A 25,504-nucleotide genomic window follows, 5' to 3' on the forward strand; every position below is an offset into this window, starting at 1 on the left:
GCTTCCCGTGAATGTGATACAAAATCCTAACTGAGGTGATGAGAACAGAGCCAATTAGGAAAGCAAACCAAATCATTTGTGCATAAAAATTTTGATGCTCTTCCAATATTTTTTTTTTTCTTATGAGTGACTCGATAGTTTTGCCTCTTTGTGTCTCTAAAACTGAAATGAGAAAAATGACTCTTTGACTGATCTGCCCAGAACACACACACACACACACACACACACACACACGTGCAACCAGTGATGATGGGCGACAAGAAAGCTTTGTTTTAAGGGATCGCAAACTTAAAAAGCCAACCACTGACCTAGACCACAGGTTCATCACAAGTGGCATAGCTGGAGGTTAAACCCTCCAATATTTTATTTAAGAAAAAGGCAAAGATTTGAGAAAACATGTTTTTTGAGTTGCAGGAATGTTTGTTTTTTTTTCTTTCCTATCTTGTTAATCATGTTGCGAAGCTGCAGATTTATTTCGACTTAGACCTTTTGACCTGCAAAATCATTTCGCGTGATTATGCTACACCGCTGTTAAACCACAGTTAGCCAATCATATATAGTATTAGTGTGTAACACAACAAAACAATGGCTCAACATACAGCGTACCATAATGGATTTGTTTCTTTTTCTCAACGACACTGCAGGGGAGAGCCAAATTTATGAATTTATTCAGTCATCGGTCTGTATCACATTTCAGTCACGCGCTCGCTCGCGAACGCACACCACAGTCACGTCCCCACGCATGCAGACATCCAATCCTTCCACCTAGCACCGACTTTATTGAGGCAATATAAATGGCACAAGCTCTCCTTGTGTACACTGAAGCATAAAGGGAGCTGATCGTGGCCAGAACGCTCCTTTATTAAGACCTCTGTTTACACTCTCCTTTATTGAACATATAAAAACGCTTCAGGTTCTGGTCCCACTTTTATCGCTCCCTCGATGCTTCTGGTAGCTCTTATAACGTTCTATCTAACAAAAGCCACTTACACGCTGCACACACCCCGGCCCCGCCACGCTCCAACTTTGCTAAATGTCTCTCCCAAGCATGTGGAAAAGAAATGAGCCTGCAGACTATTTCCACTAATATAATGCCATTTATAAGTGGGGGAATTAAACCTCATAGCACACCACATTAACAAAATGGTTATTCACTTGCGGACTTTGAAGTCAGGGAACCAAACGCCGTACGGTTGTGAACCTCGCCTTCAGAGTCGATGCCACAGAAAAGGCGACGGCCGTTCCATCTGTGTGCGCGTGCTTGTGCGTTGGCCGCATACATACGGCCAGCCTCAGCGCGGACGTGACCTTTCTCTGTCAAACCTCCTCTCTGTTTTCCCCCTCATCTGTTGTGTTTATCCATCCGCACTTTTCTCCGAGGTTGTCATGCGTTCCCTTACTCAGCATGCCCACCTCCCCCAGACGATGTGGTTTTCTAAGACTAATGAAGGCAGGATGCTTCTCTCGCTGTAATGTGTGTGTGTGTGTGTGTGTGTGTGTTTGTGTGTGTGTGATGCCGTCCCGCCCTTGCCGGAGCCTGCTTCTCATCATCAGGCTGGAGCTGGATGAGGACTGCTGAGCTGGTCACCTCTGGCAACTCCGCTATCAGCTGGAGCGGCTCTGTGATGAACTCCAGAGTGGTGGTTTCCTCAGAGGAGAACCAGAACAAAGCTCAGCTGGGGAGCGCTGTGTCTGACCCTGGGTTATTAAGGCTGGATAATAAGCAGACTCAGCAATTTTAGCTGGGTGAGTCATGTGAGAGAGTCTCGGGATGTCAACCCCTCGAAAGAAGAACCTTGAGTCTGCTGGTAATAATAATAATCAGTGAGGAGCGCATCCCTCTGAGTGTGTTTGTGTGTGTTTGAAATGTGATTCAGAATTAATTAGGAACAAAGTTTCAGTTTCAAAACATATAAATTATGCTCAAACCTCACGCAAAAGTTCTCACAAGTCACTGACATCACCCTCAAACTAAATCTGTTTCCCTGCTGTTTGGAAATGCTTGATGAAGCATCAGTGGAAGAAAACAAAAAAACAAAAACAAAAAAAAAGGCAAACATTTGATTTAGGATGTTTGCTCTCAAACAAATGGTGCTAACAACCCCTGCTGTTTTAGTAAGAGACCCAAACTCTGAAATAGCTTCCCCGCTGCGGGAAACTGATTACTGCAGGAACCCTGTTAGCAATGTCCTCCTTTGGCTCGCCATCGCATTCTGCCTCTCCACCGTGTACTTTTCAGAGAGATTTCTAGCTTCTGTCTCAGTTACAAGTGTTGGGTTCATTTAGGATGGTGGTTGTTTTTTCCCCCCGCCGCTCTGTCTCCCCGACGGCATGCTCGGAGACATCAATATTGGATTTAGGGACGAATGTGTTCTTAAACGACTGGCAACACAACAGAGTTTCAAGAACTGTAGCCGTTCGGAGGCTCAGTTATAACACCCTGTCAGAACAGAGAGGGAGAGGAGATAAAAGCATGCTGGGAACAATGCCCCGAAGCTGCGTCTAATCCCTTGCACTGCATCCTGGACACTAGCCCTGTGTGTTAGGAGTTATCACAGCAGCAGCAGCAACCCGAGCTCCTCTTCGCTCGAAAACTCTCCGTTCCTGAAGATTTATGCGGCTTGAGTGGCGGAGGAGGGGGTGGTGGTGGTGTCGGTGGTGGTGGTGGGGGTGGTTACGGTTCCGCTACAGGCTAACAGTTCTCGTCGCTTGATGTGCGAGAGTGCTGATTAGTGCTGTTGTGTTCATGTCTTTATGGCAGAGGAGACGGGCTCTATTCCACTGACAGCCCATGAAGAGGCGGTGAACATATGTTCAGGAAAGGGGCGAGGATGTATTGGAGATGGCTTTTTGTCAGACTGGATAATTGTTAGTTATGAAAAACAGAAACATTCAGAGATCATTATTTGTGTGTTGTGACACTAAAAATCCATCAAATACAAATACACTGTGATTCTGTTTAAGTGACACTTTATATTACGAGGCAGCTGCACTGTCAGGTTGTGTCCTGATGTCGCTAATGAGCACCAGGCTCTGGCCTTTAATAATGGGAAGGAATTCATTATCAGTGTTGTTTGTAAGTAATCAGTTTAGAAAATGTTCCTGTTGTTTGTGTCCACAAAGATGGACATGGTCTGCCTTTCCAGATGCTGAGAGGATTTAGAGTAAAGGAGGAACACTTTGAAGTTTTCTCTGTATTCTTACACAGTATATATTCTTATTTTTCTTTTTTTTATTACAGGGAATCTATTGAACCCGCCTGTTCAACACAGACCAACAGCAAAGCAGAAACACTATGGGACTACAGTACCTCTTCAGCTCGTTGGACACGACTGGAAACCAATCAGCCAGCTCAAATCCCAGGTGAAGAATAGAGTCTAAATTCATTGATATCCATGGTCTGCTGCAGATGAATCCAAATGATTCTTTGCTTTTAATCTCGTCATCAGGTCGAAATTTATTTTTGTGACATTTACTGTAGCAACCGTCAGTTAATAAAAATGTCCACCTATCATAATCTAGAAAAGATGATTCCTCTGCTTCCCAGGGAATGAAAGCTTCTTATTTTGGACGCTCCGGAGCTTTTCTTCTTGCTCCACCATCAGACCAAAACTTTGCACACGTGACAATGTATTTCATAATCCAACAGGCAACTTGCCATGGAGTTTGTTGAATACATTCATGTTCCCAAGGGAACAAACCAGTTTGATTTCAACTGACCTTATGGCCCATTTGTTCTAACAGCATCCTCAGGGCAAAATTTAAAGTTTTGGCTCCACTATTGGAAAGGCTGGGAAAATTGTCAGTATGTGTTTTGTTCTAGAACAGTGGTTCCCAACCTTTTCCAACTCAAAGCCCATTTGAAAATCTCTATCTTGGCGACCCACATCCGACCCCATAACAATACCAAGGCCAAATAATGTGTTCTCAGAGCACTTCTTGTTTGAACATGCAAAAAAATTATATATATATATATATATATATATATATTTTTTTTTTTACATAATTGCACCAAAGTTGTACTGTATTGCAAAGGATTTGTCGACCCACTTGCAATACCTTCGCGGACCACAGGTTGAGAAACCACTGCTCTAGAAGCGAGTCGTAAATCGTTCAAATCAGGGTTTACTGTTACACCTGTTGCACAACTCAACTTCAAGATTACACTCAGTCAAGTTTTACTTACTTTCTGAAATTTTGAACCGATCTGTTGTATCTCTAATCAGTCGTGTGACATGCAACAGACTGTTGCATGTCATGCTATTCGGTACATCCTCAAATTAACATTGCTCAGGGATTTGATGAATAATCTCAATTTGGTAATTGCTGTTTAAATGTAATGTCAATTGCAGTAAAATCAACAAATTCTATATGTGTGTGATCCTTAAGCTTCATGGTGCATCTCAGTCTTAATGTATTGAATCCTGCTCACATGTCAGGACTAAGAGTCAGCTAAGTTCAAGTGTGTAGGACCACATACAGTGAGGCAGAGATATAGCGGTCGTCGCCTCTTTGCGTTCGGCTTGGTGCATTCCAAACACAGACAGCTGTACAATGTCTCAGAGCGGAAAGAAAACGCCACATGACTCACTGGAACATTAAAGTTTGAAATCTGGGATCCTTGGCTCTGTTTGGTGTTATAATCCCAGACTTTATAAAAACAAAATACATGGCTGCCAGGCAGACTTAGGAACACAGCTTGAGTTTCCAGGTTGTGCTATTAAGTGAATTCATTTGTGGATTAATTTGTTCTGGCTTAACCAAACAGACAGGGTGCCACAAGGTTTCTCAGGGATCTTATTACCTGAAAAACAAAACATAACCTCACGTCCGCACATAGAATAACTATGATGCGCTAATTTGAATATATTACTCCTCTAATAACAACCCCATACATGCAGTGTGCTATGCATATTTTCCCTGAGGTTATAAAAGGCAGTTGTCATAAACATTATGCAGTGTGAGGGAGGCCAAAGAATGCATATAGAAAGCTGCTTGAACAGAAAATAGCAGGAAGTTTAGTCCCACTTGGTTTGTGCAATGATACTGCCTTAAACCTTAAGTGTTCTGCTTCCATATCCTCTTATGATCCACTAGACATTCTTCTCCACATGGGGTGATGGATGTCTTAACCCAGAGCTGCGCTCCTTGCCACAGTTGACCCAGATTGAACTACGTGTGTGAAATGCGTTTGCTCGTGTGCTAGCCCGGTGATGTGTGTGTTTCTGTGCTCGAGTGAGAGAGAGAGAGAGAGAGAGAGCACAAGAGAAGAGAGGATGTATGTTGACATGTTGACGAGCGCGTGCGTGCGTGTGTGTGTGTGTGTGTGGGCGTGTGCGCACGTGCAGCCCCATTTGGTCGCGCAGCACGACTGACAGACGTGATGTATGACTCGGTGCCACTTAATCTGACTCTAACAGAGACACATGATCTCCCTCAGTGTTGTAACTCAAGGGGTGCGAAGACTCGTGGCTCTCAGCAGGATTAATGTCAAATGGAATAGGAACATAAGATAATCCCCTCCGCTCTTGTTCTAAGATACAAAGTAGCTTCATAAGGATTTCCAACTGCTCTCATCAATTGAAAACAGTGATCGCGCGTGCTTTCTCACGGTCGCCGGGGTGACTGTCAAAGTTGCGCCTGTGTCATCCGAGCGATGTTTCCTCAATCAAAAAAGCTGCCTGCCTGACTCCAGAAGTCATTTTTTCTCATCTCCCCTCCTGTCTGTTGTCTCTTCAGAGTCACCCTGCATCACTGAAGCTCCTGATTGAAGCGGAAGGTGAGCAGCTGCTCATGGCTCTGGAGAAAAACGAGTAAGTGTTCCCTCCATTCATAACCGGCCTTAGCTCGGAACTGAGTGCTTTCTGGAGTACAAATGGGTGACATATGCGCTGCCCAGGGGCTACAACCGGGGCTGCAGCCAAGCTGTGTGTCACACATAACAGCCAGGGAACGGGGAGGGTGGAAGTCTTTCTCTCTTGCACTGCTAGCGCAGGCATGGCAGTGTTCTCTCTTGTGTTCTCTCTTTGTTTTTTTTTGTTTTTTTTTTTGTGTGTGCTGAAACAAAGACTTGAAAGACAGAAATTCCTGAATACATCAGCCAGATATTGATGAAAACCGACATCTTCCTCCTTCTTCTCCCTCTATCTTTTCATTTGATCTATTGGTATAACACAGGGGAGAAGGAAGCTTTGTTTGAACGCAGCACACACTCGACTCTCTGTGTAGTAAGATACTATCAAAACAGTGTTAGTCAAGGGACTGTCAAGGAGGGGGAGCATCATTTGAAAGAGATCAGGTTATATCGGAATGGGTACACCTTGACAGAGAACGTAGCTGTGGATCTGTTTGGAGGAATATTTGTCATCTTTGCGGTTTTTTTTTTACACGAGGGCTGAGACTGAACGTGGCCTCGGTCTCAGAGAGCCTCCGAGTCGAGTGTATTGCTGAGAAGAATGGGACGTGATTGATGGAGCAATATGTTTTCCATCCAGCTCTGCTGCCACACATGAGCAACCAGGAACAAGCAGAGCTTTCTGTGCGATAGAGAGAAAGAAGGGAGAGGGAAGCAAAGAGAGAAAGAGCCGATGGGTTTTTTTTATGCCAGAGTCGGCCATGAATCTCACTTGTTTTCCAGACTTAATATATGTAAATTCCACCTGCAGACTGTGGGACAAAGCTTTCAACACCAGCGACCGCAATTTTATGGCTTACCTACTTTGAAAATATTTTGATGGGAAATCATACTCAGTCTTTCTGTCGAATAACATTCCTGCTTTGCACAGGTGGGGATTTTGCAAAGCTGACTTGCAGATTGTCAAATTTTCACCAGCCCCATTTATAGCAGGGAATTACGTTCTCTTGCAGGGAAAAAACATTTCATTTCAAAACCAGGGAGGGGGGGGGGGCAAACTTTTTCCCCTGTGATCAGCTGCAGTGGAAAAACACCTTACATTCCCATGCATCACCCACATGAGCCTCATTCAGCGTGGCTGTCATCGTTGTCCAACAGCATTAAATGTGAAGTCCACAGTCGAGCTCGAACCCCTGAGCCAAGAGGAACAAACAGAGACGATGGAGAGGTTCAATCTAGATCTTTCTAATGAGCTTGAGAATGATGGAAAGACTCTCCTCAAACAAACTTCCAAATACCGATCTGTCAGAATTTACTCTCAACACTCGCAGCAAGTCTGGAAAACAAAGGTTTAAATCGCTGGCAAGGGTTAAATTTTCACCGCCTCTCTCCATCGTCGCACCCATCTGTGATGAGTCAGAATGCTGCTAAATAGGAGCTACTTTATGCCCATTTTATGCATGTGTGGCACGATGAATCTCAAGTAGCTCGAGGACTTGAAGAGGATGTGCGTTGCTGATTGAGTTTGACCCGCGGATCCGTGCAGCAAAGCCAGAACTGAACCTGCTGTGCTGACATGAAGTTGAAGGTTCTTGTCTGAGGTTGCTGGCAGACTGGCTGCGTGCTGCTGATAAAATCCAGTTGTTCAAACACAGCCGGCATCTGTGAAGGAGGAGGAGGAGGAGGAGGAGGAGGGGGGAGAAAAAGAAAAAAAAATGTGGTCCTGAATGAAATGATTTGAATTCAACCCCAACCCCCCTGGATTTATTTTTGTTTTCTCAGGTCTTCGTCGGTAAATATCGCTGGCAACATAACGTGAGCGAGGTGTGTGCGGGAACAGCCGAGCACCACCGTTTCTGCTGCACTGAGAGGTGAACGCACTCTGCGAGTGTGTCTGAACTCACATCACCCCTGCAGTGTAGTAGAAGGGAGCAGAAGTTGCCTAAGAAAGCTGGGGGTGCATGAAAATTTTATCGCAAACAGCTTGAAATAATTACAGTTTTTGTTTCTGTTTTCTAGGAAGGATCATTAACTATTTGTTGGAAAACCAAAATCATCCTCAGTGTATTAAACAGCTCAAATAAAGGCCAAAAACAATAGAAACGCATCTTGTAAGTCGCTGTGTTATGCTATCTTGGCTTGGTGACTGACTTTTTGTGGAGGTTAGAACTTTGATATTTGCTGTTATGTTTAGCCTTCAGCTTGATCCCCGTTGTAACAGTGTTGGCCCAATAAACCAAACTTCTTATTAAAAAGTCCAGTCAACAGCTGTAGGCAAACGAAAATCCTCCACAATAAACTACACACTGACTTGTTATGGCCATTTCGATGTATGAAACTTAAATACTGAGATCTGAGCTTCAGCATATTCTTAGGAAGAACTCAGATGGTCTTATCTTTCCCGTCCATTCGACACCAGCGGCGTGCTGAGCTGTCACATACCATCAGTCTGTTTATGGTAAATCAGTGACTTTAACCGCGACAAACACTCTCAAAAGAGAAGTTATGAACTGTGGATTTCATACTGTGTTATTTGTCCTGATGATGGTTGTGTATAGTAAGTGACAATTTATCATATTTCTCTTTGGCATCCTCTCAATGACAAAAAATGATAACACTGCAACTGTTACCTTGTCTTTCGTGACATTGTCTTTTCCCCAGCCTGCAAATCATATTCTCCAGATGTAAAGGGCCAACATGCTTGTTTGTTACCAAACAAAAATCGCATCATCACTTTTGTATTTTTTTTTTTTTTTCAGTAAAAATGAAATGCAAGAATAACCAATCCAACTGAAACGTAACATCGCAGCTGTTAATATTATTTTTTATTATTCTATTCATTTATTTTATTTAAAAGGGACCGCGTGCAGCTTTCAACATCAACGTCACCATTTTTGATGCACCGCACCAGATTATAGCTTCAAGCTAATTAGCGTGAATGCTGAGGCATCACACACTATTGTTATTCAAATCTTCAGATTTTACATCAGCAGGTCATATCAACAAATATTAAGTCAACAAGACATAGTACAGACCTACACACAATAGCGCAGTACAAATGTAAGTCAAGTAAAAGGGAGCCATGAAGACAATAGAGTGTCAGTCAGTGAGACAGAGCTTCAGTCAGTGAGACAGAGCTGAGGTTTTAAAGGGGCTGATAGAGCTGTAGTTACCTTGTCTCTTGGCATCAATATCTGAGAAGATGTTGGCTGCTTTGGATGTGCTTAAATGACTCTGATGTTGAACTGTGACATTTGGAAAGCCTGCAACATGATGAAAACTATTCTTCACTGTACAGAAAGTGTCTGTGAGCCACTTCCTCGGTGCGTCTGCTCCTTCGGATTAAGGGCTGCAGAAGCAGGAGACACAGCGCCTCAGATAGTCCTACAACATCCCCTCTTTAAAAGCAGCCTGTTGATGGGATGGAACGGCCTCCTGTTGCCTGGTTCAAAAGATGGCTGCCTGAAACATCAAGGTCCTCTCCATGTGGGAAAATGCTGCCATTTTTTTGCACCCATGTACCGCTGTTTCTTCAAATTTAAAAACTGCAGTAAAAACATCATCCGAGAGTTTTAGATTATAGTTTTTGAGTACGAACATCAAATCAACTTTCTGTATACGTAAGATATAAGAAGCCTCAGCAGAAAGGCAAACTCGCAACACTGAAGGCCATTCTCGTCATTATGATCATTATCAGTGTATTCCTCTCATGGGAAATAGTACAAAAAATTATCATACATGGACAGGAGAATGTGTTCTAGACAGTACCTTGATTTTAGCTGCCAGTATTTTTGTAAGAAATGTATTTTTAATCATTAACTACTGTATTCCTCTGTGGTTAGAATTGGAGAAACCAACAGTGGGAAAAAAAAACTTCCTTAATGAGGAGTCTAATTTCACTGTTCACAGACAGACAACACAAACATGTTTTATTTTACAGTACACTCCTGTGTCACGTGGTGACATCAAATCAAATGAATGATTCCCTTTTTTGCTGGGGACCCCCAGGAACCCTCTGAGGGACCCCTGTGGGTCCCCAGACCCCCCGCTTTGACAGCCCTTGTTTTAGAGGATCTGATCAAACTGAAGTCAGTCACAAATGCTGTGTTTTCTCTGACCACACCATAAAAAGGTGGGGTATAAAACCACCTGATTGAACCACATGTGGCTTTTAAAAGATTCTCCTGTTCCATCCTCTGTGTTCAGGTTGTCACTGATCAGCAGTGTAAGCACTGAACATCCCCCACCCTCCACAAATTAAATTTCCTAGAGTACAGCTGTTGACATGATGGAGGTACTGATAATAAAACATAGGTCCTGCTAGTGAAAATTAAATATTAAATATCAAACCTCAAACTTTGCTTCATCCCAGTGTCAGAGTAGAGATGTTTTCTACTCAACACTTCCTGATGCAGATGACGTGAACCCGGTCGCTGTCATCTGCTGTGCCGAGTCTGAATCTTTTCAGATGAGTTTAGTTAGTAGAAAATGTCTAAACAGAAGCTTCACATGGCCTTTATTTCTCTGAAATAGGACGTCTGCTCTTTATTACCTAAAGGTTAAGGTCCTTTATTACAAGACTCTGAACCCGGCTGCTCCCAATGAGCCAGCTAGTGTGGTTTTGTGAGTGTGTGTCTGTGCGTGGGTGAGTGAAAGGCTTTGTGAAGCACTTTGTCCTGCTGAGGGAGAAATGTGGTGCACTCTATGTATACTGTACATCCATTTACCATTCCATAGAGGTGTATTCATTTCTTTTTTTTCTTTTTTTTTTTTCATGTAAGCATAGGCTTTCCTTTATTTCAGTCGCAGCTTGTGCTCATCTACAAGGGTGGGGACAGTTGTTGAGCTCTGACCTGTGGGTATGGAACCGCTCCTGACCAAGCTGTTGTCGCAGCTCTTGCTGCTTTGTGGCTTTGAATGGGAGGCCTCCAGCCATATCAAGAGGAGTCCCAAGCTGAGCAGGCAGCATGCTCTCCATCCATGTTTCCCTTTCTAATGGACTGCAGGATCAGTGAAAGGAGGCCTGGGGCTTGTCAGCTCGGTGGAGGATGTTCGTAGTTGCCTGCACTTGGGGGTTTCTCCTCATCGTGTTGTTTAGCCTTAAGCATAAGGGGCCTAGAAGGTTGGCTATCCATCTTTCGGAGTCTTTTGTACTGCAAGACGAACAGACAGAAAGGAAGATGCACATACACACATTGTAATCTGGCTCTTTCCCCCTGGACAGAGGTTCAAGCTGAGAATATGTTTCCTATCTCTCTGGCTTTTGGAAGAAGGGTAGAATTCAGCCTGGACAGTATCCAGACACAATTTGTCCCAGTTTGGTTTTGGTTTTAGGGATGTTATTTAACTCCATATCTCAGACGGGACTTGCTTCTGGCCTGTGACCTGTTGCTTCTCTCAATGAAGACGTCCTTGTGTTTCAGTGAAAACATGCACAGGAAACAGCCTCTCCTGGGGACCTGCACAAACAAGAAGGCGAAAGACGCTGCACAAATAACCAACCCTTTCTGGACATCCCTGTGACCTCCTTTGTAGAGTTATTGTCCTCGGCTGCTGAGCCACACGCAGATTGTTTAAGGAACGTCAAACCCCAAAGACACCCATGTGTATCAAATCCTTCCTCTTGTCATTAAGCCAGGAGTGAGACAAGGAGTGTATCAAATCCCTCCCCAAGTCATTAAGTCAGGAATAAAACAAGATGGAAAGTCCTTTTCCCATTTGGGCTTCAGGGCTTACTCAAGGTGAACGTTTTAATATGTGTTTATTACAGATTTATATGTCTGTAATAACTACTTCATCATCTTTACAGGATAAGGTTTCTGAGCATGTCTTTTGCGGATAGTCAGTGCAGCTGCAGCTCTTTGCTTCACGGTCAGTTCCTGTATTGATCGATTACAATGTTTGACCAGTAAAATCGTTTTTCATGTGTTCAAATCTTAGTTTTAAACTTTCAGCACTTTTTCTATCAATTGTGAATGTGATTTTACCTCATGATAAAAACTGTCATTCTTCCTGAGTCCGCACTTCTCTGATGATTAATAAGTGATTAATAAGAATAGAAGCGCCCTCTTGCTAAGATCCTATTAAGTACTTTGTTCCCATAGTTACCTGCAAGCCCGAGGTCCTTACATCCTCTCGTTGGGGAGCAGGAGAGAGAAAGTGTATGAAGAATAGCACAACATGAGAAAAGAGGGAAAGGGTGATTTGAAATATACTGTACGTGCTTCTCCTGCCGTGCTGCTGTTATCGCTATGGAGACGACATCTAATGACAGACTTGCTCCTGATTATCTTATCTGTATCCAGGTCAGGAGCACAATCGGCTCGTCCTCTGACATGTTAGCCGAGCATTCCCATCACTAATAGAAATGTATAGACAGGTAGGTAGTGGGCGAATGAGTCCTGTACCGTACATCATTGTGGAGAGAGCAGAGGCAGCCCAGCCTGTCCACACCCAGCATGCTCAACCAATGCTCTTTTTTTTTTTTCTTTCTGCAGACAAACATAGCTACACATGAACTTTCTTTCATCAGCAAGATTCAAATGCACACACACACACACACACACACACACACACACACACACACACACACACACACACACACACACACACACACACACACACACACACACACACGCACGCGCCATGCTCTAAAATTCAGAGGCACCAAACATTATTTCCCAGCTAAGGATGCGCTGAGGTTAGCTCTAGCCTTTGTACCTTCCTTGTTACCCTTGTGGCTGCAAGGCCATGATATACTGTGATTCATTAGTTTCAAAGACAAGCCTTGGAATTGGGCTCGTGTCTGTCCAGAGCCTGCGCCTTTTAACTGCTTCCTTCAAACGGGAATTTTTTTTTTTTTTTTTTTTTTTTTTTGGAAGGAGCTTTCCTCTTTTGAATTACCTTCTCAGAAGCTCCAATTATTTCCCAGCTTAGAGCAGTGATTAATAAGGTGGACTCGCCCCTCCATGTTCCTAATTAATTAGGAGGCACCCGGTAACACTGGAAAGCTCCAAGAATGGTCTTGTCCCTTCCCTCAGGATGGAAGAAGAGTGAGATGCAAATGCACGGTGTCCTTTTTTTAAAGTTGTGTTTTGTGTGTGTCTGTATAAATGCATTTTTACTTTCTTCTTCGTACCTAACCTTTAAGCTCTCTTCAAAGTCCAACAACAATGGAAACAATTCACCGATGTCACTCCTGCCTTCGTTTGGCCGTTTCTGCTCAAACAAAACTTCCAAATGCATCTGAATAAGTACTTTAATTTAAAATGAATCCTTATGTTATAAACAAAAAAGCATTTTATTACGCTTTATATCACTTTTTGTCACTTCCTTGAAATCACATAAAAAAAAAGTAAGTGGTGTATTTTTTTATGTAGCGTTCCCCTACAGACATATTTTAAGACATACAAAAATACTCAGTTTTGAATAATAATTTCTGTCTGATGTAGTTTTTCCACAGAAAAAAAAAATGCATCTACTCCTTCCATTGTCAGTGTATACAGGCACTGGAGGCTTCAAGTTTCCACCACACACTTCTGTTTGCACGATTGGCTCCGGACTAGTTATGACGTCACAAAAGTTTTAAGATGTGCACCGAGAAACTTTGCCCCTTCTGTAAAACAACATGAAGCCAAACATCCAAGTATAGTCGCAATAAGCAAAACACATTTTCTTGAGTGGAGGGTGGCTTTAAATACAAAACTTAAGAAAATGAATGACTGAGACTCGCTGGCTTGTTAGAAAAGACTTTTTGTGCCTTTATAGGGGTCTTCCTCTCTCTACTCTGAGCCTTTTTCCAGGCGGACTACAGGGGTCTCAGGACTCCAGCTGGTAGATTTATTCCTCATCCTCTCTCCCTTTACCACAAAGTCCACAGCCAACTGAAACCTACTGTAAACAGCAGTTTCTCTCTGGAGGATGAGCCATCGCTCACCTCAGGGCGCTGCAGATGAAGATGCCCTCGTTTTGCGACGATTGTTATTGAGGCTTGGTTTAGCGGCCTAATGTACGTGCATTTGAAATTAAAAGAAAGTTAAAACTTGCTTCTTTAAACATGAGGCTGCGACCAACCTGTTAAGAAGCCATAGGAGCTGAGGTTTTCTGGGTACTGCCGTGTAAGTAGTGCTCAGGATTTCAAAAACGGCAAACAGAGAGACAAATAGAGCGCCCTCACCCTGTTGTTTTCCATTTTTTGTGTGAGTCACGGGAGTCCTTTTTTTGCATTATTATGAACCTGGTGTGCAAGACAGATTCTGGTGTTAAAGTAACAGCTCCAAGGCTGAACAGTAACCCGTTTTTTATTTTACTAGTAAATGCCAGTCTGTTATTTTAAACAGGCGCCTATGCGTCTTTTAGGATAAGGTTGCATTAAAAGTTATGAACAGAGGGGATTTTGAGGGTAGACTAGGCTGCGTGTTTCATTTTCATACCTTTATGTAACTCCTGTCTAACATTTAATAGAGCATAATGTAGGGCTTTATCCGCGAGAACATTTATTGCAAGACTTCTCAACATATTCCAGACGGCTGATAAAAAGCAAGCACGTATTATTTTCAGCTCCCCGTCCTTCTTGTGAATGTTCAGAAAAATGATTTTCCTTAAGTATTAGCATTAACCTCAGGTTTTATCCATCTGTGTCTGCTCTGTCCTCCACCACCGCTCGATCAGACATGGCATTTAATGGCATCACATTTTGTTTTTGCGTCACTCTGCTGAAATGACTAGAATGAATATTCTCTTTGAATATGAAGGCAGGATAAGGTGTCAAAAGCTGTCATTAGTGAGGTCCCTTATGATACTGTTGCCTTTCAAACATGTATTGCAACATGTTGTAACACATTAAGGCAATAGAGAGCACCTGTTTTTTTTAAGTGTTCATATCCATAAAAAGATATATTTGTGGTTTTAAGTACTAAAAACCATCTCAATGTAGTTTTACATCTCCTCTTTCAGAATTCTCCCTGGAGTTCTAGCAACAACAGGTCAGTGTCAGGCTCTGGGCCTCCCTTCTGATTGGCTGACTGTTTTCTGAGTGACTGAATAAAAATATAGCAGATTTCAGGTAAACACTCACAAACAAATCACATCCTGCAAGGTTGGATGGTGGGTCCAGGTGGGCGGGGCTTGGGCCATCGCTGAGAGTCCTGATGGCTGGTTTTAAGGCTCAGGTTCTGAATACAGGCTGTGTGCATTTCTCTGTGGACTGAGCGCTTGGATACTTTAGCAGTATTAATATAGAACCTAGACCTTCATTGTAATCAAAAAAGACATGTAAATCTCACTTTATACAATATGGGACCTTTTAAAATTGCATAAATACTGGATATTCCCTTGCACACTATTGTAAAAAGACATAAAACTTTCACCCTACAAAGAAATGAGCGAATAACATTTTCTGGTGTGCTTCCTTATGTTGACCGCTTTGTTTGCTCGCATTTTAGGTTTTAAAATTAAAAACACAAATCAATGGAAATTCATTATGCATTAGATTATTCACTGTGAATATATGACAACAATTACCAAACTTTTTCACGTTCAGAAAACAGTAGCACAAGTGTACGACACAGTCATTTAAATGTCTACAAATGACAAAAAATGCCCAGAAAGACACTGCAACATGCAAACGTGACTATAAAAGAAGAGGATTTTGTAGCACTGAAGATAGTTTTAGCCTCTGTTAGCCGTGGCCCCTCTATCCTCATCTTTCTTTTGTGTGATCTTTCCCTCAGATTATCCGTCTTTCCGTGTTTTCCTCTGGCTCACAATCTCTCCCTTTCACCTATTTAAGCAAACACTCTCCATAAATTCAAGTGAAATCTCATTTTCTCAAGGCTCTGGGGTGCCAAATGGAATAAACAAAAGCAGCCAAAGTTTTTGACCTCTGTGGCTGCTGACCATAAAGATAATCAGTCCGGCTTCACAGTCCTGGCTTCCATCCTCCCTCTGACAGACAGACAAATAGATTTGCCGCAGTTACAGTGTGAGTTAAAGTCAGCCGGGAGGGAACGCTCGCTCTGCTTGACCTCCATCCTGTTCTCTCCGTTCTCGCAGTCGACTGACCTTCCTATGACCAGCTCTGCCTGCGTGTTGGGGGTCACTGACTGAGCGAAGAAGCCACGCGTGGTCATCAGTCAGACGGTCAGATTTGGGCTGAAGGAAGCCTGTCTCTTTCAGCTGATCTTGCTGATTTTTTTTTTTCCTTCCATCTGTTGCCCTACACATGCTCACGCAGAGCAGTGTCCTTGTGAAAAATGAATGCTGGATGGAAAGCAAAAACAGCATCCGCTCTAGTTGACTAGCACAGCAAAAAAAAAAAAAAAAAAAAAAACAGCAGCAGTTTCCCCTTCTTGCCCTAAAAAAAAATAGAAATAAAAATATCTTGCCCTAAAAAAAATCCCTGCTGATGAACCTCTCCAAAAATGGCAAATTCATCTTCATTTTTTCCTTTTGTGTTCCTGTGTTTGACTCATTTAGAACTTCAAATCCATGCAAGACTCAATGGGAAACCTGTGTAGGAGTTAGAGTTCAGATGCCTCTTTCATCGCTAAATTTAGCTTTGTGATAAAAGGAAATGGTGCAGAGAAAGTCGGAGACCTGGAGCACGGAGTCTTCCCCTGACTCCTTGTCATGCAGAAAGCAGATGCTTTTCGTTTCCCATCCCACTCGTCATTAAGGTTACGACTCTGTGGCCCCACGGTGCCGAGAGATGGACACACAGGGAGTCGACGGAGGCAGAGGAAGGATGTGTGATGACTGGAATCGGACAGTTTTTGCTTTGTCAGATGAGGTGTGAAGTCGGTCGGCCTTCTCCTCTGTCTACCTGCCTCCGTGTCTCTCCCCTCCTCACTTATTTTCTTGCCGTCAGCAACTCCCTGCTGGGATATGGGACACGGCAGGATCTCCGCTGGTTGGCCCCTGTACTCCTCCTCACTCACTCTCACCTAATCCCTCCAGCGCTGGGGACAGGAGTGAGCTGCCAACAACAATAGGAGCTGCCAGGGTTTGATAAAGAGGCTGTGGACTGCTTCGGGGTGCAGGGACCCTGTGGAATCGAGGCCCGACTCCGTGACACAGTTGCCTTAAAATCATCAACGGAGTTTGGTTTCTGAGGCGCAGGGGTCACGGGCAGGTTGTAAATTCACAGAGGGTTAAGCAGGAAACTGCATTTGTTGACACATGAGCTGAGAGAAGAGCTATAGGCTGTCCTTCCTGAAAAACAACGAGGCATATATTTATTTGGCAGGAGCAGATCCAGTCGTCTGATGTAGGAACATAGCTGCTGCTGCTAACGACGCTCAGGGCATGTCCTCCGTGTTTCTTTCTGTACATTCGGGGATATTGAAGGAGTTAAAGGAATATTTCAACACATTTCATAGTTTGGGAGATACATTTATTCACCTTTCTGACAAAGGTTACATGAGAAGATCGATACTACTCATATCTGTCAGTTCAATATGAAGCTGGAGCCAGCAGTCTGGAGACTTGTCATCACTGTGAGGTTTCCAGACAAGAAGTGGAGACTCCAGGAAGACACTACACCCAACCAGGAAATACTCCCGCACATTAATCCCCCATACTGTCATAAACTGACAAATCTACATTCCAGTCTTTGATTTAAAAAAAACAACAAAAGAAAACGAAATGTGACTTGTTAATTAGGGAGCTTTAGAGATGGTGTTACACCCCCACCCCCACAGACACACACACACACACACACACGTTTCCATTCTTTATGCTAAGCTAAGCTAACCAGCTGCTGGCTCCAGCTCCATATTGTACACACACATGGGTAAGAAACCAAACAAGCATATTAGCCAAATTGTCAAACTGTTACTTTAACATTGTACAAGTACAAAAGTCTCATGGTGGAGTATCTGATTGGAAAACTCCTTGTATTTTTAAACTCAATATATTCAAATTTTTCCATTGAACAAATAAATAAATGATTGAGTAGATTCAGCATTGTGGAGACGGCCCGTCATCAGACCTTCAGGTCGGCGAATAGAATTCACGGAAAAAATACAGTTGAAATCTTGAAACCATACTTTAAAAAACCCTGAGGGGCTTGTGCGTGACTCATGACCTCAGAATTTCTATAATCATGGTTATTGACCTCGTCTGGTGATTGATTTTTGTTCATGAAAATGAATAAATGGACACTCTGTGTGTGGATGCAAATCAACCGTGATCACCTTCTTTATTTCTGCTCGATTGGTCGTCGATGCTGTGGAAAACAATGAACGAGCCCCAGCTGTGTTCTCCGTCTGCGCGCGCCGCCGTCTGATGTGATGTTTACAAACTACCCGGTGAGCCAATAAGAGAGAGCCAATAGCTTCTTTGGTGGATCAGCTGAGCAACAGGGCCTGCATCCCTTAGAGGGATCAGAGGAGCGCCGAGGATCAATGAGTTAGCGGTGCTTTATTGGGAAATCAATCGCCAACTTTTAGCAACAGGGTGAAACGGTGTTGAGAGCTGATTTTGAGGAAGACAAACAGAGTCTTTTGTCAGCATTCACCGCAGAAATCAGCTGTAATGAAAGCTGGGAGAGGTCCATGAAACGTATGGTGTCGCTTAACAAATTGGACATTTAATTCCTTGTGTTGGTACACAGACCACACCTGTTGCAAATGCATGAGGGTCCTGACCTTGCACATTACACTAAAGATTCATTTCTCTTTAAATAATTCAGTTGTTTTTGTTCCGTCTCCTCTAAGTCTGATCTCGCAACCTTCTCCCGTCAGTCTTCTCCTAAAAGAACACGGGGTCAGGGTGCGAATGCAACCCCCCCCCAAAAAAATACATCAAGATCCGACTTTTACTCGAAAGAGGGAGGACATCTCTCTCTCTGACACAATCAGAGGGGGTGAAAGACATGAAGGGTGGGGAGAGTAAATTTGTATGCAGTCCTTAATTGTCTGATTTCCCTGAGGGTGCGCGAGGCAGGGCCGGAAAAGAAGAGGAGGAGGGCGTACAAGTACAGACAGGTTTAATTAATTGAAATACTGCTCTTTTTTTTGTATGCGCGTTTACCTTGTGAAAAGAATGATAGTCTTGATTGTTTGAAGTTCCCTAGTCGCTCATTAGTTCAAGCATGAGCTTGCAATGAATATAGATGCGTGAGCTGCGGGCCTTGGGCCAGTTCTTTGCAAAACATTTGAATTAATGGGGAAAGCTCGAAGCTGTTGTATTAGCATGACCCGTCCTGAAAATGACTTTGCATTCACCCCGTCTCGGCACCTCCTCCCATTCTCAGCCTTAACCCACATAATGATCTAAAAAAAACCACATGCACACACACACAAGCAAAGCAAAGCAAAAAAAAAAAAAATGTTAGAGAGAAATGTGTGATGCAATTAATTGTTTTGAAGCTGCACATGAAGCTTATTTTTTCCTCTTGGAGTGTATTCACAGAGGGGAATATAAATTAAATCTAGCAAATTTCCATCTGTGGGCTTTCAGTATTTCCTGATTTTGCTACAGGCTGGAAGACATGAATATCAAGAAGTGTCTTGCTTCTAGTAGTATGAAGCCCACTAGCCCAGATTTCTGTCTCCACCTCATTATAATGGAGGTGAATGAAATTTTGTTGTAAAGAAAAAAAAACAAACTTTTTTCTAATAGTAGTGTTTTTGTTAGAACCAGATTATTAGGACTATTTCTACGGTAGAAAGTAGCTCCAGTGAAAACATTTGGGTGAAGCAGAAAATTTTGTTTCAGAGTTTTCAAAATACTTGAGGAAAGCATTACACTTCTATATTTCCTTTCTGATTTTCCAATGCAGAATGCACTGAGAGTTGAATAAGTAGTTTAAGAAATCAGGCGGGGGTGGCGGGGGGATGGGGGGGTGGGGGGTGGGGTGTTGTGGTTTGCTGATAGTGTTGAAAGAAAAGAATGTGTTGCATGATCTATAAGCCAGCCAGCCTGTTGTAGCCTATGTGGAGCACAAACACGATCCGCGCTGTGGAAACGGCACATGCAGTGATGCGTGCATGTGTACAAGCGCACGCAGACGCACATAAATCACACTGAGCTACCAGCACAAGCACACACTCTCTCTCTCTCTCTCTCTCTCTCTCACACACCATCTCTCTCACCATCTCTCTTCCACACTCCAACACCCCCACACGCAGACACACAACCGGAGCTCGTCCTGAGGGAGGTGAAGAGACAGAGCAGAGGCACACTCTCTGCCACAGAGGAACTGAAGGCCCGGGGGCAGATAGGAGTAGAAAGAAGGATGAAGGATCTCCCCTCCAGTGATCCACAGCAACAAAGGCGATTTGAGAGACTGCTGCTTTGGCACCCGGTATAATTAGTTTCAGATAAAGATGTCACTATCCCATGCCACAAAAAAAAAAGAAGGAAAAGAAAAATCCACCTGGGACAAACTGCCAGGAATTTTTATATTTTTATTTGTTTTCCTACCAATTAAATTTAATTGTTATCACTTGTCTAATTGCAAACATAAGGAATATTTAAGCTTCATATTCTACTTGACCTGAAGTGGAACATTTTGACTTCACACTGTGCAGATCAACTGCCTTTGATTAGTCACATGTGATTACTTTTCCCTTTCCCTCGGGGATCAGTGATATCATGAGCAATAAAATGACTATTAATGTCTTTTTTCTGAGACATAAAGAGAGGGCTTGCCCTGCTGTAAGGCGTCAGTGAGCGGAAGATAATGATTTGCTGGGTGATCGTTGTCATAGACACCGTTTGTCCCAGTTGGCGTGCGCATGAGTGCCTTCGGGTGACAGACACTGTGGGTGTAAGCGAGAGCCAGATGTGACATGATGTCGCATGTCGACAACAGGCAGAGAGACAAAAGGGGGATCGGACAGGTCTGTGTAAAAACAGCAGACTTCAGAGTCAAAGTTTCACTTTTCTTGTAGTTCCTCTGATTCAGACTGTTTCTGGTTACGCCTATGTGACTTTTACTACATGCCTGAGATAAGTCATACAACCAGACAACCATGAGGAGTGAAATAAACATGGATTTAAGCATTTAATTCCATTTTCATTGTTCTTGTCAGGCTGGAATGATTAGACTGTGTGTCACTCCACATTGAGCTGTGGTGCAGTGATAGACGAAGTGTTCCCATAATATGGTGAGGCAGCAGCACGTGTGCTGAATGTGAGGGACAGCTGATAGAAAACAAGTCCTCATACCTAAATGACATGTTTGTCCGTGCCTTCCAAGCACATTACCCATGTGACCGCTCCAAGAACAACTCATGAACGTTTCCTGGTCCGCCCCCCGCTCCCCCCAAACTGTGGTTGAAATCTCATTAAGCGAAGGCAAGTGAAACTGCTGCTTGGTTAAGAACGTGGTCATGGTTACCAGTCCCTATCCACAAAGAGCTCCTGCCTAAGAGCTTTTGTGGTGTTGAAACAGTATCATGCCAGTTCCACCTTTTCTTAGAGAGTCATTATTCTTGGAATGGTAAGAGCTTGCTTCATGGGAAACAATAACCACAGGTCTATCTAAGGCTACATTCACACTACTCTGGAGATTTCGAGCCCCTAAAACAGCGGTTTTGGAAATGCTACTGGTCCTGTTTTAGTTTGAAACCTCGGGGGTTGTGTTGTAGTCCGGACGGGCAAAAACTGAGACCACTGGAAACGATGGCGTCGACACCCACGGTCGACCATGATTTGGTCTTGTCAGCCTCGACTACCAGGAATGAATGCAACGAATTACAAGCATTGCTGACCTGGTTGTCTTTACTAGCAGCTGCTGTGTAGTTTCATTTGGCATTTTAAGGCTACAGCTCTCTTTGCTGTTCCTCGTTGGTTGTATTTTCTGCAAATAACCAACTGCGCAGTCGGAAATCCGCTTCCTGTTTACACCTGTACGCGCATGCCCGGTGTACGTATGAATGGTCATGTGAGATGCATTTTCAGGTGTGGAGATTATTTCTGGTTGTGTTGGTGAGGACAGCCTTCTGATCTGTATGATTCCTGGAAATGTGAGGTTGCTAACAGCACATCTGTTTTCTCTCTGGTCTTTCTCTATTTCTTGGTCCACTGATCACAGCATCTTCACTTGATGTACATACTCCGCCTTTTTAGCTGCGTAGTTAAAGCGGCGAGAAAAGATATTAAAACATTTAAGAAACTACACAGTCTATTTCTGATAGTTATCCACAGACTTGTGTATCTTAGTTTAGTCTACATCTTCATCTTCACACTTTATCAAAGATCAGTGTTGCATTTCTGCTCTAATTCCAATTATCTTATCCATTGTTGGGCTGGTATTCATCATTTCGTCTCTGTAATTGGGATCCCGTGGAGTCATCCATCACGCAGACATTGCACAGAGATGACACTTTATTGATTTCACGGGGCATGCCTGGGCTTAACCACATCAATCTCTAGGTGACAGTCACTGCAATAATTGCGTGCCACTACTGCTAATGGCTATTCTGTTTGACCATCTCGCTGACCAATTAACCGCCCCGAGATGCCACACAGGTGTAAAGAATCATAATAAGGCTGTTATGATGGGTTGAAACCAGGACAAAAACCCAACCAGACCTGCTTTTTCATTGTGAAATAAACACGAGAACCTTTTCATTTTTGCGTTTTCAACACAAGCCTAAACCCCGCACTTTTTCTTTTTTTTGTGTGTTTTTGCCTCGGCACCTTTGCTGCAGGACTGAATTGTTGCCCTTAGAGCCTGGGGTGCCACGGAGCTGCATGTTAGATCGCTACTGAACATGGCAGCTTATATAAATGAAGTCAAAACCATCTGCCTTGACTTTTGTTACTCTTATTTCCCTTTCCTCCCTCCTTCTTGGGCAGAAATCATTGGCTAGCATGCTCCAACGGGTCTGTTCATGACATGCTTTGTGAAGACTGGGAGTTGCATTGAGCTCAGGGTAAGCAGGGGGAATTCTGCTTCTCTGCTCTACTTGGCACTGGCCCGCAACACTGCCTGATGTCAGACAGATCACAGCCAGGAAGACTGGCCCTCTTCCCTTGCTCCTGGAAAAAAATGTTTCTAACACTCAGACAAGGTTTTTTTTTTTTTTGGTCTGGGAGGGGGAAGGTTTGCACTAATGTAGGTTTTCATGCACATGATCCCACTTTTTCCCCACTTTTTCCAAGTGAAGCTGGGTTCTTGCCACTTGCCACATGAAAGCAGAGGGACATTATTACTACCACATTGCCCCATGAGTCCCTATGTTGAAATGTAATGTACTAATTGGAGCTCCTAGATTAGGTTTTACGAGAAACGTATTTCTTTGATGATGATTTCATCTGCTCTAAATGTTTATATTTACATCTGTTCTAAATAACTTTCCGTTACAGAACAGGGCTTACAAGTGTTAGAGAGCTACCAGCTCTCCAGAGGCCTCATGCCTTGCCTCTCATTTATCATAGTTAACTCTAGGATTTGTGCAGAAGTCCCTGATTAGGTTGTCTGATTTTAATGAGACATTAAACATCGGAGCCTGTGACCGGGAAATCACTGGACACTGATCTAGTTTGTTTTCCAGCAATGGTAATGAAAACTATGGTGTCAATGTACTGACCATAGCAAGGAAGTCTATTAAGCATATTCACATTATGGAAAACAAAGCTATTGTATTTTTTTTTTATTATTTACACCATTGTCACATAATGTCTAATGGTGCGCTCCAATTGAACTGGAAAGTTGGAATTCCTGAGTTCTCAGTCTGAAAATTTCAGCAGGAACACCCCCTGAAGTCGGAGTTTCGACTTGGAAAGTCAACCTGGACCTCAAAATCCAAGATGGCTGCTCTACACATCAACAAAAGTGAAAGCTGTGGTAAAATGCTGTTTATTATCACTCGTGTCTCGGTCATACACACAGTACCGTCCAACTTCTATCTGTGGTCATGTTTCTTCGCTGTTTGTATGCGCTAACTACAGCGTAATGCGTTGATGTCAACTGGCAATGCTAACAATATCGACAGCAAGCGAGCAACAACACGACAAGCTTCCGACTTGTACTAGAACACGGTCAGTTCTTTCAGCTCCGACTTCTGAGGTAAATAGAGCGCAGTATGAGTCCTAACCTTTTCTTTGCTAAGCCTGGATGGATACCTTATCAAGAGAACAGGGAGGGCAGTTCAAAACCCATTAGTGACCACTGACTGAAAAATTGTCTATTGTCTATTCTGCCAAATAGAACAGATCTGTGATGCCCACACCATGAGCGAGCTTGACTCTACTACAGTGTATTTTTCCCCACACTTTTGTCTCTACATGTCTGTATTTAAGGCACCTGACGGTGTTTTTTTGCCGGGAACACTTTCTTTCTCACAATAAGGTTTCTCTTCCTCGTCTTGGCCTGTAGTCACATAATCAATTCAGCGTTTTGTTGTTCTTCCAAGATTTGATCAAAAGTGTCCCAAGCAGTTTGAACTCTCTTCTCTCCCATGGAGAATGTGTTTTTATGGCCTGTGCGTGACTGCGGCTCAGCTCTCGGTATGTCTGTATGCTTCGGTGCCACGAGTTTTCAGGACAAGACTACATGTACAATCCTCTGTCATAATCAATAAAAAGAAAAAAAGAAAAAATTATGTCACATTAGCATATGAAAGCTGAAAAATTCTTTCTTCAGCTTGACTGCCCAGTGGAATGTTTGACTTTCAGTCAGGACCTTTTCTTTCTAGGTCATATGCAGCACAAACCTACAAATGAGACCTCCCTTTTTGCCTTTGATTGATTAGGTTCTGACTCCAATCCATCAAGCCTGTTGCAATTAATGTATCTCACACGCACATCTCCATTTACTCCCCTCACATACAAGCAGAACAAACATTAACAATGAAGGAACATGGAACAGAAAGGTGGAATGCATTGATAAATCATCAAAGAGATCCATTTTTCCAGTGTTAACATGGTCGTATTGTCTCAATTAGAACATACACAGCAGGGAATGTGTTGGAACTGTTAGTCATGACATTTATTTCTTTTTGTGAATCTGTTCCATTTAGATGGATAGATAAGACGATGCGTAAATCCTGGTGTTATTTCTCTATACAAAGACGGGCAGATGAGGCTGACAATGTTGAAGAGATACAACAGAAAAAATATGATAATTGAATGCAGGAAGAACAGAAGTGACATTTAGTAGCTGGCACTCAGGATTAGCTTGAAGTGACTTCATTGTCTTTCTGTCTGCATTGTCAAATCTACTGACAGGCAAATCTGACTCTTTTCCCGAACCTAATATATTTTCTTTCGAAAAGTTATTTTCATCCCGGAGACAGCGTGACAAGATGTAAACATAACAACTGTAATTATGGGTATTGCACCTGTCTAACTGCTGCAGAGAAGTTAGCAAATATTTCTTTGTCAGATTTTTTAGGACAGCTTTATGCAGCAGCAGAAAAATCTCAGTGATATGATCTCCCGTTGTGTCACACTTGCAGTTATTGTGGCTGTTTTAGGTGTCAGGCTGCCTGCACACGGGGCAGGTTTTGGTGGCATTAACGGCCGGAACGTGGCATCTTCTTGTTGACTCGTGGTGCCTCTCACCGATGCCGGCTCCCCGTCAGTCAAATGGAGCCCTGCTGGGGTACTGTCCCGTGGGTAATGAATTCTAAATGGGGGGCGCAACCCCCAGTCCACTTCCTTCCCCCACGCCTCATTAACTTACCACTGATTGAT

At 43.2% G+C, this 25,504-nt stretch overlaps 1 protein-coding gene across 1 annotated transcript in view; it reads left to right on the forward strand.

Moving 5' to 3' along the window:
* The window catches only part of LOC111220075 (disintegrin and metalloproteinase domain-containing protein 12-like), a 73,970-nt gene that overhangs the window by 7,716 nt on the left and 40,750 nt on the right, over positions 1-25,504 (forward strand). Inside the window, exons 2-3 of the mRNA XM_022743029.1 lie at positions 3,242-3,363; positions 5,740-5,813. Coding sequence (XP_022598750.1) covers positions 3,242-3,363; positions 5,740-5,813 — 196 coding nt within the window. The remainder of the gene's footprint in view (positions 1-3,241; positions 3,364-5,739; positions 5,814-25,504) is intronic.

The sequence above is a fragment of the Seriola dumerili genome, unplaced genomic scaffold (assembly GCF_002260705.1).
Source record: "Seriola dumerili isolate Sdu_G_001 unplaced genomic scaffold, Sdu_1.0 BDQW01000068.1, whole genome shotgun sequence".
Classification (NCBI taxonomy): domain Eukaryota; kingdom Metazoa; phylum Chordata; class Actinopteri; order Carangiformes; family Carangidae; genus Seriola; species Seriola dumerili.